Source organism: Falco punctatus, assembly GCF_963210335.1.
Source record: "Falco punctatus genome assembly, chromosome: 4".
NCBI lineage: Eukaryota > Metazoa > Chordata > Aves > Falconiformes > Falconidae > Falco > Falco punctatus.
Genome location: NC_137583.1, coordinates 24389131 through 24403733, shown reverse-complemented (window position 1 = coordinate 24403733; position 14603 = coordinate 24389131). Strand labels below are relative to the sequence as shown.

Here is a 14603-nt window from a genome sequence, read left to right as displayed (position 1 = left end):
GTTTTTCATTAGCAATTACTCCTCTTCAGCAAGACATTGACTTTCCCAGTTTGGGGCTGGAGGCAATACTTGTCCCAGGTGTTGTCTGTGCCGGGGCGAGGCATGCAGGGCTGCACGTGGATCGTTTTGGTCTCCCAGGGAATGACCCAACACACAGGTCTGCAGGAGGGGTCCCAAGGGCTGCTGCCGCGTGGCTCTTGTGCTCAGGGGAGCATCTGGGCAGGTCCTGCAGATGTGGACAGGCCCCTGGCATTACTTGGGCAGTGCTGATTTTCCCCCTGGGGCACTGTCTGCTGCCATGTCTCAATGCCATCTGGCTGGAAAAGCTGGTGGCTTGATGGAGCTGGGGCCAGGGCTCCCTGCAGGCAGGACGTGGTCCAGGTGGCTCCTAAGAGCAGTCAGATGGGTGTTTGGACAGCCTGGTACTGGTGTCACACTGCTGGCTTGCAGAGCACTGTGAACCAGGTTGACACTGTGCAAACGTGCGAAACGGTGCAAAATCACCACTGCCTTGCTCAAGAAACTTGTAGTCTAAGCAAACAGTGAAACCAGGGTGCAAATCTCATTTTAAGCTTTTTTTTTTAAGGACATCTGCTGTGCTGTGGGGGTGCTGATTGCTTAGTGTGGATGATTCTCGAGAAAAATTCAGCAAGATTCATTTTATCAGAGGTTCTCAGCCCGAGTGCCTCGACTGGCCAAGAGTGCACGTTGATTTGCCTCCTGTTGCCAAAGAAATAGGATGGGAAGTTAGAGAGGCTCTCTTATAATGGCTGCCCTTACAGCAGCACTACAATTAGAGACTGCTTACGTCTCAAGTGCCTTAACAGTAGAGTCCTCTTCTGAGGATGACATTTTCTTCCAGGCATCCCAAAAAGCCTGGTTTTGACAGCTCTGGTTGCGACGCTCCGGCAGATAAACGCGTGATTGTGTGTACAAACTGCTGGCAGCACAGGGGGTGGGGGGCTCCGGGATGAATGGGCTCTGCCTGGGAGGGGTTGCGTGGCCAGTCTGGGTTCTGCTTGACACAGAGAAGAGCTTGTACTTTATGTTATCGTAATGCAGCCGGGCTGGCTTGCCACCATCTCTCTGCCCGTTTCCCTACGGTGTCTGTGCAGTATTTCCACATTGGCTTTTTAGCCTCTCCCTACTGTTCAACTTTTAAGTCCGTGTCCTGCTGTTCTCTTTGGACAGCATCCAAATTATTTTGCATATTCCCTCTGCAGTCAGAGATTTCCCTGAGTCATACCTAAATGTTAATAAAAGCCTAATGGTTTATGTTAAGGAAGGAGAGAGATAAAACTAGAGCCCTTTTATCACAGACTTTAATGGCCTGAAAATGTCAGTTGTGTGGGAGCAACTGCCAAATTTTGAGCCTATGAAGACGATGGCTAAGTCCCACAAATCAACAAGTTTGGAGCGGATTATCGGATGCTGGCTGTGTCATTTTCCCAGGACTCCAGGCCTGCTAGAAGCCGACACTTTAATCCACTCTGATAGGATGCATGAAAGGGGCCGGAGTCCCTTCCCACTGACTGCTGCTGGGCGAAGCTTTCCAACCCGCTGCAGTGGAGTCAGAAAAGCCTGGCTGAAAGCAAAAGCTGCAGGGCTTTTTTTCTGAACTGCAGCCTGCTTTTGATTCAGAAATAAACTCCATCTTTGCTTAAGAACTATTTTTAAAGTCACAAACACAGGATGCAGAAATCTGTACGTTTCATGGTTTTCCTGAGTGCTGCCTCACCACTCCTCTTCCTCCTTCTGTTTCCAGCTGACTTCCTTCCTGAAGGGACATCCTGCACGCCTGCCTCTGGGGTGCAGTGCCCAGGGCTGGGGAGCTGTAGTGGAAATTCTGGGAAATCACTTTTTCTGCTCCTTTTAGGCCTGGGATAAAGAACTGAACTTGCACCGTGAAAATAGCTGAAACTTGAGCTCTGATGTGGCTGGAAATCTTTTATCTCTGTCCCGCTTTGTTTTTGCAATCACGCTCAGGGGTTGATCTGAGTAACCCTCCTCTTAGATGTGGCTCCTTGGTTTGAACTAATTTATATCACGTGTGAAATTTGAAGAAATACTGAGTATGCCCTCCTCGCAAGTGCGCAGGGTGAGAGCGGCGCTGCTGGGCTGGTGCTGGCTGTGGGTTGTCTCCAGCTTGCACCCGGGGCAAAGTGGCAGAGTCAAATGTTTTGGGTGCAGAAGGATTCGAACCTAGAGGTGCCCATGGGTTACTGGGTATCCGGAGCGCGTAGCAAGAAGAATGGTGGCAGTATAGAAAATGACCACGGGGTTGTTTTAAAATGCAGGTGATAGAAGGGGATCAGATTTGGAAGAAAACTTTTGTGCTTTGTCTGCTTCAGGGTAGGGCAGTTTGATTTAAGACTGAGTGAGATTTAACCCATTCCGCATGGTGAAAGCCTTTTAGCCCAACCTTTAAGTGTGGTTTCCCCAGCTGCAGTGATTGCCTGGTGCCTGCAGAAGGATGTGACTTCATCGTATCCTGTTTACTGTAACGTGACAGAGTTAAGATGTCCCCTTGGTGCTGTGGCATACAGACAGCAGCGGCACAGTGTGTCACCCCATGCTGGGACCTGAGAGAGGGAAACACCGTATGTCTCCTCCTGCCCGTCTGTTGGAAGAGCTGATGTCATGTAAAGAAAGGTGTTTCAGAGGAAGGATGTGTGGGGCCAAAATAAAGCTTGGCCTGCGTTACAATATCCTGTTTACCGTGGAAAACACTTTGCGCTGATATTAGCTCTGAAATGTGTGATTTATAAGTGGGCAGGGGAGCAGATAAGGAACTTCCCGTGATTTTGGCCACCTGTGAGAAGAAAGGGCTGTGTCCTTTGGGCTGGGGGGTGGTGAAGCTGCTGGCAGACAAATGCCGGTACTGGCTCTGTGGGCAGCTGCTGTGGGGGCGAGGTCCTGAGCATCCCTCAGGCTCCCAGGTGTCCTGAGGTTCCTCTGTGCCTCAGTTTCCCAGCAGGAAGGAGCCTTGTGAGCTTCAGATGATTAATATGGTAAAGAGTAATGAGGAGGGGCTAGAGATAATCATCCCCAAGACAAATAAGTAAACCCAAGTGCATCTTTAAAGGTCTGGCTGTGAATGGAAGGGACCATTAAATCAGAAAGGTAAACGGCCTGCCGTTTCCTCTGTATGGTTTTAAAAAGGTATGTTGCCCCGTTGCGGGGTGGCGGGGAGCACACACGCTTAAGAATTTGGGCTGCAATTTTATTTTTTAATAAAATGAAATTCTGTAAAACTGCAAAATGCCTTTAGCAACAAGTCACTTGCATCCACAACACTTGATCCTTTCGTCTCGGTCCCATGTGAGCTGGGCTGCAGCTCTGAGTGTGTTGCCTCCTGCTTGGCACCTGCTTCAGCAGAGGAAGTTTTTCAAATCAGTCTTTGTTACTGCACATCTGATGCGCCCAGCGGCAGCAGTGGACGCAGGGTCTGGTGTCTGCTGGGGCGCAGGGGACTGAGGTCAGGGTGGTTTCATGGAGAGGACCCAGTCTACCATTGGTGGCAGTGTGCTTGTGCTGCTCCAGCAGCAGGGAAATGAGCTCTGGATGGTCTCAGCGGCGCACTCCCTCTGGGCAGGGGTGTGAGCCTGGTGTCCGCAGAGCGGGGGGATTGCCTGCTGTGGGTGCTGTGGGTCTGTGATGGCACCGGGTACTTGGGAGGCCAGTGCCGACCGGCTGCTGCAAGAGACAGAGCGCGGGCTGGCACTGCAGTTCCACCCAGCCTGGTAAGGTTTGCTGCTGCCTTCTCCCATGCGAAGAGGAGGAGTGGCAGTGTCATGTCCTGCGGTCCCCACACTGGCTGCCACTCCATGGGCCAGCCCCGGCCACTGCAGAGCGGTCACTGGCCCTGGGGTGGGGGTCTGCCAACCCTGTTGGGGGGTGCCGTCCCTTGCTCCTGGAGACACAACCCAGCTGCTTCACATACATTGTGGGTTTGAACAAGTTTCTTCACCGTTTCTGTCCAGGGATGTGTGGCACCAACCCAAGACCGGTGGCCAGGCACCAGGCAGGAGGTGCATCCCACACTGGGGCCAGAGCGAAGGGGTGGTCCTGCCCAGGTCTCATGCTCTCGCTGCAAAGCCTGAAGATTTGCCTAATCTTCTAAACTGTCTGGAGAGAGGGGAGAGCTGAAGATTTAGTTTGGTTCCATTAATGAAATAATAACGATAATAACAGAATTAAAATACAGGCCCTGGCACACTGAGCCCAGGGAGGAGGGACTGCTGAACAGGCTGGTTGTCAACTTCTCTTGCCTACTGGAAGCACGTGGTCCAGTTTCTTAACAGGCATGGCCTCAAATCCTTGCATTTGTTCTGCTTAAATTAGCACTCCTGATGATTATTTCGGAAGGAATATCCACATTATGGCTGAGTTCTGTAAGGTGTAAAATGTGCTTAGTTCTAGGGGTGTGGGCTGCAGTCCACCGTCGGTCCTTTGCCTAGAGTTTTGTACCTGCCCCGCAGCGCCAGCCCCTGCCCCCAGAGGGGTGACGGTGCAGTGGTACAATTGTAGCTTCTCTTAAGATGAGCCTGAAATGACACTGTAGATGATGTGGTAATGGCCCTTGAAACATGCCCGTCACTTGAACGACTTCAGCTGCACCCACAGCACTTCATAAAAGCTGCTGCAGGATGTGAATTGTCAGCAGTGAGACTGTTGTGATGTTCAGACATTGTTGAATCCATCCACATTGTCTGAGCAGAAATTGTAAGGAAATCCTCAGAGGATTGGGGGTGAGAGCGGTCATAAATCTTGGGTGTGTCTCGACAGGGCAAGAGGAATGAGGCATCGGTCCTGTTTTCAAATGCTGCTGTCACGCTGCAACTGTGTTAATTAATTTAGCACAGGATAGTGAAGTCTGTTGTCTTGCTTTGGGCCAGATGAGCCAAATGCATGCTTGTGGACAAGGCTCAAGGTGAGGAGTCCCTAACAGTTGTACCCTGCCTTTGCCCCTTGGCACCTGATCATGAATTGACACGGGAGCCTTGATACTGGCCCTGTGCCCCTGGTCGCCGGCCCTTGTGCCGGGCAGCTTGTTTGCTGGGGCCAACCCCGGCGGTGCCGCTCACTGGGGTGGTTCTGCTGGAGCCAGGCACCTGCTTGAGCTGCAGCACCTGCCGTCCTGCTGTCTTAATTTTTCTGTAGCAAAGGCAGTTCCTGCTCCCGCAGAGCTTCGAGGAACGGCTTGAGAGCAGAAGCCGTAGGCAGATAACAAGCATCTTGTGGTCTTGGGCACAGGGCACAGCTGTGCTTGCTCCCCAGGGCACGGTGAGTGGCTGTGGGCTGAGGCTGGACGGGTCGCTGGCTCCAGCCATTCTGGGCAGAGGTTTGCAGCCGCGGCTCTTCCCTCTGTGTCCTGCAGCACGGTACCTCCTCCTGCTTAGCAGCTCCTCCTCCCGCTCAGCAGCTCCTCCATCACATCCCATCCCAGTGGAAGATCAATGGAAATTTTGCTGCTGACTGCAGTAGCAGCAAGATCAGAGCCAGGATTTACAGTCCTGAGAGTCGCCAACAAGTTTCCCCCACACACCCTTTGGCTCTCTTAGTCACTTCCTGACTTACTAGCATGGAAATAATATTTTGAGTTCTTTTATTGGAGAAACTTTTTTGCTTCACCTTTTGTTTGAGAACAGAGGAGTGGGAGATGGCTGCTGGGCTTGCAGCTGTCACAGCTGAGTGTGGCCCTGTGCGTTCCTGAGCGCCGATCCTGAGTGCCAGCTCGTGGGAAGGGGACCCATCGCAGCACTGGGGCGGTGTGTTGGGACCAGCCCTCTGCAAGGGCAGGTGGCTGCTGGGGAGGGCTCATCTTTGGTGGGCTAAGAAGCCTTCCCTGCATGCAGCCCCCAGCAGTGAGGGGCTTCCAGCATCGTGCTGGAGAAGGAACCTCTGACCACTTTGCTGGGAGAGGGGGACAGGGAGAGCCCTTGTCCCCTTTTACCGTCACACCAGATTTTTGTGTAGAGGTGAGGGTGCTGCTACAGTAAATGGGCCTTCAGCTGGAGGACTCCCTGCCAGGACCCCTGGGACCCCATACTGGGATACCCTGCGCCAGGATGGCTCCAGCAGCGACGCTGGTGCTGCCCTGATCCCACCTGTGCCATAGCACCATAGCAGAGCTCCACCGAGAGCTCATCTCCAGCCAAGTCCGGTCTGGATTTGACTCTGAGGGTAGGTCTGGCAGGCATGAAGGAGGCTCTATTACAGCTCTCCGCTCTTGTATTAACCAGTGACACTTTCCTGTTCCATGGCTCGGCAGTGAGGAGCTTTCCCAGGGCGCAACAGGGCCACCAGCTCGGCCATGCTGAGCCCGAGGTGGTGATGGCGGGGGGTGGGGTGTGGTGTGTGTGGGGGGGTGCTGTCGTGTCTGCTACCGCCACTGATGTGGGTGTCTCTCTGCAGCTGCAGCCAGAGCAGCTGGACTGTGGAGCCGCGCACCTTCAGCACCCGCTAGCCATCGTGAACCCCGTCACGGCCACCCCCGTGTTCACCTACAGCGGCCTGACCGCCGTGGCAGTGGCCAGCGTCAATAACTACACTGTTGTGTTCCTGGGCACCGCCAGCGGAGGACTCCTGAAGGCAAGTGGAGATCGGCAGCACCAGCACGGGGAGGCAGGGCTGGGGGGGGCGAGCAGGGCGGTGGGTCTTCCCCTTCCAGCACCTCTGGTTTGCATGGAGGACAGCGTCTGCTGTCGGGTTTGTCTGAGCACCTGCTTTCATTTGGCAATGAAGAAGTAATTGGATGCCGCTGTAATCTGTGCAATGATACATGCTGCCCAGCGACTGGTGGCCGTTAATTACTGTTCAAGGCTGCCATGCGAGCAGGATGTTCTCGATGAACCCTGCGCTGGAAACATTATTGTGCAGCATTTAATTATTAACGGCTCTTCTAATAAATTCTCCCTCTGAGTTGATGGCTTTTGAAGGCTCCATGTACACAGGGGAATCACCAAGAGATGCTTCATCACAGCTGAGTCCGAAGCAGGTGTGAATCCATGCGTCTGATGGAGTCTCTTTTAAATAACGTGCCAAAGGCAATGCAATACCCTGGCTCCAGAGCCAAGGTGCAAGGCCAAGGTTTCAGTAACTTTGGTGCTTGGAGTTTGCCAAAGTTAGTTTTGATGCCAGCCAGCCACAACAGTTTGGTGCACTCTCAGCATCAGAAGTGCCTAGAGGAGAGGGGGGAAAAAAAGCCCTGGAAGGCTGGTACCTGCTTTGTCTCATCAGCCTGGGGTGAGTGGTGCATAATGTGGAATATTGAATCAAAATGCTTGGAGAGAAGAAGACTGATCCAGCCTCTTCCCTTGCGTCCAAGTGCTCCTGGAAAAAATGTGGGAACAACCACAAAGAAACTCACTGCTTTGATTTTTGCCCACAGGGGCAGGTAACTGATGAGGGTGGGAGGAAGCTGGCAGCCCGGCCAGGTGCACCAAGCTGCAGAGGCACATGCCACACGCAGCGCAGCCCCTGTTCACACAGTATTAACAGCTCTTCTTCCATTATCATCTTGGAGAAAGCAGCCTTATCTGCTGTGCTTCCATTAGGGAGAGGCTCCTGGCTACCCTTTGCTGGGATAATTTGCTCAGATAGCTCTAATCTAATTCTACAACACAGCTGCATAACCAGAAGCCTTTTTACCTTTGGGGCTCCTTGTTATTTGGCACAGGATACAAGATACTTTGTGTGAGTTATCATTCAGATTTTCTGCCTGAGAAAAGACAGCAAAGGGGCACAAATAGTGCTCGACCAGCTCCTGCCAGCAGCGAGTGTGGCTGCCAGGGGTAGGTATGGGGAATTAATCAGATAGGCTGCGGACGGGCATTTCGTGAGGGCAGTTATCAGTGCCACGTCCACCAGTCGTTAAGAGGAAAACCAGCACTCGGAAAGTGGTGGCCTGGGCAAGGGGTGCTGGGGTGCAGTGCCCTCGAAGGAGATGGGAGGTGAGAAGGGTCTGTTCTGGCCAGTCCCTGTGTGTCCGGGTCTGGAAGTCTGCAGACACAGTTACCCAGAACTTCAGCCCACTCTGCTCTTGCCAGCACTGGCGCAGCACATGTCCTCTGGCACATCCTGACCCTGCTGCAGCAAGGGGACAGGTGGTCTCTTCCCCTCTTTGCTGCTGTGGGGGCTCTCCCCCATGGGCCCCCAGCTCATGGGGATCCAGAGAAAGTGCCTGCCCAGTGAGAGCACAGGGTAAATGAGCCCAGTAGGCAGAGAGACCTGGAGACAGGCACCTAGAAACAGCTAAGCGTAGAGCAAATCTCAGCAAGAAGGGAGAGGGGATGGTCGCAAAGCTAAAGTGGAGGGTGTTGGGACTTAGTTCATGGACGTCTTGGGTGATCCCAGGCAAATTGTTTAGCTTTCAGATAGCCAGCTTTTAAAATGGGGGTAATTATAATTTTCTTTTCCTGCACAGTAGCTTGCAGTGCTTGCATATCATTCTTAGGAGAGAGAAGCCCTCTGCTTTGAGCTGGTGCTATCTTACTAGGACGTGTCAGTGCTGCTCTAGTGTAAGAATTAATTAATCCTATGTTAATTAATTAATGCAGACTTGAGAGCAGAGGCACGCTTGGTCCTTACAATTATTGCCCTTCTTTGCTAGTAGGGAGGTGGGAATTTTCCTTGCTCCCTTTCTGTTTTAAGCTGAAAAGTGACTGTCACGCAGAATTGGGTAGCCCTATTGTTACTTCCTCTCAGCAATGCCACATTTAATTTGCTGAGTCTTCAAGTCAAATGCCAAGACATTCTGAGATCTGAAAGGCAGGCTGATGCTTTGCAGCCTCTTCCATCACTGCCAGTGCTTCAGCTGGTGATTCATGAGGCAAGGTAGGATTCGGCTTTCTTGTGGCAGCTGCCATGGTCTTCTGCAGTTAGCAGGGATAAAAGCTGTTTTGGCTGGGAGTGACAACACTTATTTTTCAAATATGCGAGGAGCAGGGGATGCCATATTGTACAGTCCTGTTGCTGATTTTCACTGTTTTTTCATTAAGCTCTGGAAATGCCATATGAACAGAAGTGCACATATGTATGTGGCGAGGGCTGAAGGCTGGTGCCACTTAAATTAGAGTAAAGCAAGAGTAACACTGCTGTGGCCGCCTAGAAACAGCAGTGTAGTGGGTAGAGCCTTAGACTCAAAGTTTTCAAGGTAGCCTTTTGAGCAGAGGGACCAAGGGCTGCGAGGGCTGTTCATCACCGAGCAGGGCTCCTGGCCACGGCCTGGGCTTTCTGGACCACTTAGTGCCTCAGCCTGTAGCACAGAGCTGGCTTTGCAGTAAAGCTTTGTGTGTGCAGCCTGCAAACTGTGTAGAGACAGCGCTTGAAAATGTGGAACACCATTAGATACCACTTTGATTCTTGTTTATAACTGGGGAAAAATAATCGTCTCCCCATAGCGTTTGAAAAATGGTCTCAGCGAGTGGCTTCTTCTCACTACAGATTAATCTGGACAGTACCATGAAGGTTATTAGCAGGAGATCCATTTCAGTTGCTTACGGAGAGCCTGTCCACCCCATCATGCAGTTCGACCCTTCTGATTCCACCTACCTCTATCTGATGACCTCCTATCAGGTGAGACCTTCAGTCTTCAGCAAAATAGTCCTTTGAGCATTGTGCATTTGATTTGGCATTCAGGTACTGAGCTGGGAGCAGGAAGGGATGATAAAATTTGCTTTGGGGCAATAAAATCTGCTAGTGGGTAGAGCCAAGGGGTTCAGAGCTTTGGCTGGGGTGTCCAGGGGCTTTCCAGGGGGTTACCTGTGCCTGTCCGTTCTCCTCTGTGGGGTGGGGGTCACACCCAGCAGATCAGCTTGTCAGGCTTTCTTGTCTTTGTGGTGGCCGGGTAAAAAGGAGAGTGAAAGATACTGAAACCCATCCCACTTACGGGAGTGCAGGAATAAGCAGAGGCTGTTCCTGTATAGGAACCCCAAAATTACGGTACACTTTAAGGAGGCTTTTAGGAAAAAGACAGACAAGAGGTCTGCCTGTCAGAAGTGGTCCTTGGGGAAGGTTTCTGTTCAGCCTGGCCAGCAGAAGGGCTGGATGGGAGGGGGGCTCTGCATAGGGCAGGAATGCTGCAGCAGGTAGAAACAGACAATCTCATCTCCATCATGTGAGCAGAGGAGGAAGACAAGAGCTGAGTGCTCCAGGCGCTGGTGGTTTGTCCTGAATTACATTTTAATCTGTCAAAACAGATGCACAACCACAAATGTTATATGTTGCTTTTATATTTTCCAAGTCCTAATTCCCTGCAGATTGGTCATTATCATTTCACAGAACCCTCCCGGGATGCCTCTTTAGCTGATGTTTCAGACTGTCTCGTCTCAGCTCCCAGGCTGGGCTGTGCACCTCATTCAGGCTTGATCAAACAGCCAGTGCAGCACTCATGATGCTCTCCTCTGTCTGTTTCTTTTTCAATAAACCAAATGAGTTAATTTCTCTTCGGTGGAATTAGCATTCTGGGAATCTCCCCAGGAGCTCGGCAGGGCTGGGGTGGAGGGATGCTGAGCAGTGCAGGGCTGGGGAGTGCTGAAGTTCTGTGAGTAAAGCAGGGGTCAGGCCAAGGAGCCCACGGTCCAGGGTGCACTCGCCTGGTGGGAAGCTCAGGGCTCCAGCATCTCACATTGTCAGTCACCACTGTACCAAACGACTCAGCTTTCCTTCCCAAATGTTTAGAGATTGACAGAGGCAAAAGCACAAACTGACACATGCTTTCCCTCCAACTGCTCCCGCTGAGCAAGTCCCCAGAGGTACTTTGATTTCTTTACAAATCAAGGTTTCCAGAGAGGTGTTGCTTTCTGGTAATTCTGTAAATACCCAGATAGCCTTCAGCACTCTCTAGAAAGGAGCTTTCTGCAGGTCTGAGTGAGAGCTTTTCACAGGGAGGGGCAAGCTGTGAAACCATCTCCATCTGATGCATCGGAAAGGTGTGGTGTTGCTCTCGCAGCCTGGCCATCACACATCTATTGCCAAGGTGCCGGCTGAAAAGGAGCAGCTCAGCTCGGTGCTGCTGCACACCCCATGGGGCAACTGCACCAGCGGCAGCACGCCCCATCCCTTGGGTGTCCTTACCTGCCCTGGGGCACACGGCCCTCAGGCTGGGATGGGCTTTTCTGGGGGCACCAGCAGGGCAGCAGGCAGCTGCCTGTGCTGGTCCCTGTGCGGCGGGTTGTACACAGAGTGCCAGCCTCTGAGCGGTGTGCGCAGGGGGTGACAGTGCCAGGGTCGTCTGTTCTGTAAGGTTCGGTCCAGACTATCGGGTATAGCAGCCCAAAACTGTGGTGTCTTGTTCCTGGCTACATATGGCCACGGCGGCACAACCCGCTCAAGTTGAGTGTTTCTGTGGTGGTGTAAAACATTTGGAAGCAGTTGTGCTGTTGTCATGCAGATGATGCGGGTGAAGGTGGCTGCCTGCAACCAGTACTTGACGTGCATGGAGTGCTTGGCCGCCGCTGATGCTTACTGCGGGTGGTGCACGATGGAGACCAGGTAGGACTGGTTGCGTCCCGGTGCGCTTTGGTGTGTCCTTATTTCTGCTGCCTTTTATATTTCCGTACAGTTGCACTACCATTAGTTGTTGCCCATCCCTTACGAAACACGTCCTTTTAAAAACAATCGCATCTGGTCTCAAATGGTTGGGATGCTTTTCAGAGCCAGGATTTAACTGTAGGTGCATTGTTATGCTGCAGTCAGCTGCCAGCGCAGAGTCTATCTTGCAGGCATCCACCATGGGACTGAGAGCCAATACCCTGCTAGAGAGTGTCTTTTGCCCTTGCAATTATAATTTATGAGTAGGAGACAACACTCAAGAAGGGATTTACAAAATTAGACTCTGCATTTACAAATTGAAGAAGCTGGACAAAATGTCACCTTCTGCTCTTCAGTTCTGGGTTCAGCCCGGCCTGCTTTCGCCTCCCCTGAATCACGGTGCTCTGTTGGTGCTGGTGGGAGTATGTGCTCTTATCGTGGCAACGAGACACTAAATATAGCAGCAAAGTTTAAGGCTTAGCTGCATGGAAGTAGGCACAGGATTTTCTCGTGACCTTCCCTCACAAGGAAGTCAACGTTTTTATCACCCGTTTTAAAAATAATCAACTGCGAATTGTCCCCCTGTTTGTTGCAGGTGTTCTCTGCAGCATGAGTGCACAAACTTCACAGGGGCCAACTTCTGGGCAAGTGCAAGTGAAGGAGTGCAGCAGTGCCCTTCCATGACCATCTTGGAGCCCGAGATTAATATCGACAAAGAGAACCCGGTGTGTTTGACTTGAATACCAAATTAATCACATGCAGCATCCTGCAGAGTCATTACCTGTTCTCAGGGCTGATAAATGTCCGTGCTCCTGTAGCACAGCAGCACGGCTCCATGCAGCTTGGATATGGGTCGTGGGGATGCTGAGCTCTTTTGTATGCTACCAGCTCAGGCTGAGGCTCTCAAAAGCACCTGGAGGTGACCTCCTGCGCCTCGATGCCCTGGAAGCCAGCAGGACCCCAGCTGCTGAGCCTGTAGGTGAACAGGACTTCTGAAGCTGCTACACTAAACATGCTGGAGAGATCTGCAAAATTTCAAAATACAGAAGATCAGCTGCAGACAGCTGAATCAACTCATTTTCCAGATTTCTATTGTTGCTATATTTAACAGTATTTTAATTATATTTTCAATGTTTTCATCAAAATATTTTTTGTTTAAAGACAGACCCTCTCGCAATGGCAAAAATCTGTCTGTGCCACCAGCCCTAACATGGGGAAATCGCTCGTAAACATGCGCTGGTTGGGGCAGAGCATGGAGCGAGGCCGGCGAGAGGGGTCCCACAGGACCCTAGCACTGGTCTGGCTCCATTTCTGCCGTGCAGGAGCAGTGGGCTGGGGTCCCCAGGGAGTCACCCCGCTAATGGTGGGGGAAGCCAGCCGAGCACATGGGCTGTGTGTTTTCCTGAGTCACCCTCCTCAAAAGCGTTCCCTTTCTGCAAAACTTCCCGTGCCTTCCCCTCGGAGGCTGACGGCAAAAAGCAGCCCCTGCAGCCCTGGTGTGCCAGTGGAGGATGCTGGCTGGCGGCCGGCTCCCCACAGTCCTCCCAGCAGGCTCCTGCCAGCTCCACACCTCCCATCACCAGTACCTGTCACACGCTGGTGCAAGCTGGGAGGTTCTGGCACTCAGAAGCGGGGGTTAATTTTGTTCTGCTCTTCCTCCTCCTCCCTCCCCAGAGCTTTGGGGGGCAGGGGTCGGGGGCAGACGGGGCTTGTGCAGGCAGTGTGGGTCCGGGACAGCCTGGGCAGCTGGGGAGGGCTTAGCCTTTGCCTCCTGCTTCCTCTGAGTGCTCTCCCAGGGAAGCCCTGGCTGGGCTTTCATGCCAGCTGCAGTTGGAGTTCGTGGTGACAGAGCTCTCCCTCCTGAAGCAAGGTTTTGTGCAGATGGCTTTTAGAGTTCAAAGTGCATAAAGTGAAAGAAAACGCCTGTCTTACCTGTGAACTTGTTTTGGAGTCACTTGTCTAGGAAAAACTTGTAAAACATTGACAATTTCTAAATAGAATTTTCTGTGATAATAACCGATTTACTTTTTTGTCTAATATAGGCCCTGATAATACAAATAAATGGGACTATCCCAAACCTGAATGGAACAAATATTTCATGTGACTATGGAAATGATATCCACACGGTAGCCAGAGTTGCTGGAGATTATGTAAACCAATTTATTTATTGCGGTTTACTTCCACGTGAGAAATATCCAGCATTTCCAGATGACCAAGGTATGTAGAGGAAAACAAGCTGGGCTCATTCTAACTGCTTTTGTGGGCATAATTTTTCATAAGCTTTTTTTGTTTTTCCAGTAGTATGTGCAGATAACGCATACAGGAATAAAAAGACCCAAGCTGCTTCTGTTTTATAGGGCATATGACTTTAAAGCGTAGGAGTTCCACCATCTTAACGTGAATCGACAGTATTTCAAATCTATCAATTTTTTGTTTAAACATCAGAATTTACAAGCCAGTTCATGTACTTTTTTTATTTTGATTTATCTGGTTAGAGCTTCTGCTTTAGACATAGCAAGCACAAAAAGAAAAATATTTTAGCCCTGCAGGAATAATGTTGCTACTTATATTGATATTTTCAATTGCTTTTTTTTAAAAAGACGTGCTACTTTTCAGGAGAAGCTCTGGAAGAAGAGCAAGTGCATACCTGAAGTCAGCTTAGAAGCTCTTCATCCCATTTATGCGACCAAAAGCCAGGCCGAGGTGTTCTCGTATCCCCCTGTTTTCAGATGGCACCAGGCAGGGCGCCCATCCCCAGGCTCCACAGAGCTGCGTTCCGGAGGGGACAAGCACCTGCAGATCTGCTGGAAGTCAGCCGAGCCTTGACGGCCAAGCTGACCAGATCTGATCCTGGCCACTGAGTGGTGGAGATGCCCCATTTTGTAGCTCCTTCTGAAGAGGTCGATGCTTCATTCCAGACTTGAGTGCTTGTTAAATTTTCATCTTTCAAGCCTGGAGTGAATGCTCTATTGAAGATGGCTGACTTCAGTAGCAGAAGAATTAGCCAGTCCTTTTGAAAATCCCACTTTTCATAGGCAAGTTTGTAAAGCTGCATTGTTTTTCTCCGT

General features: G+C 51.3%; 1 protein-coding gene across 1 annotated transcript in view; it reads left to right on the top strand.

The window, feature by feature from the left end:
* PLXND1 (plexin D1) overlaps window positions 1-14603 on the top strand; it is an 83751-nt gene that overhangs the window by 14097 nt on the left and 55051 nt on the right. The window contains exons 2-6 of the mRNA XM_080387541.1: window positions 6418-6594; window positions 9448-9579; window positions 11396-11496; window positions 12131-12260; window positions 13578-13752. Of these exons, the coding sequence (XP_080243667.1) occupies window positions 6418-6594; window positions 9448-9579; window positions 11396-11496; window positions 12131-12260; window positions 13578-13752 (715 nt within the window). The remainder of the gene's footprint in view (window positions 1-6417; window positions 6595-9447; window positions 9580-11395; window positions 11497-12130; window positions 12261-13577; window positions 13753-14603) is intronic.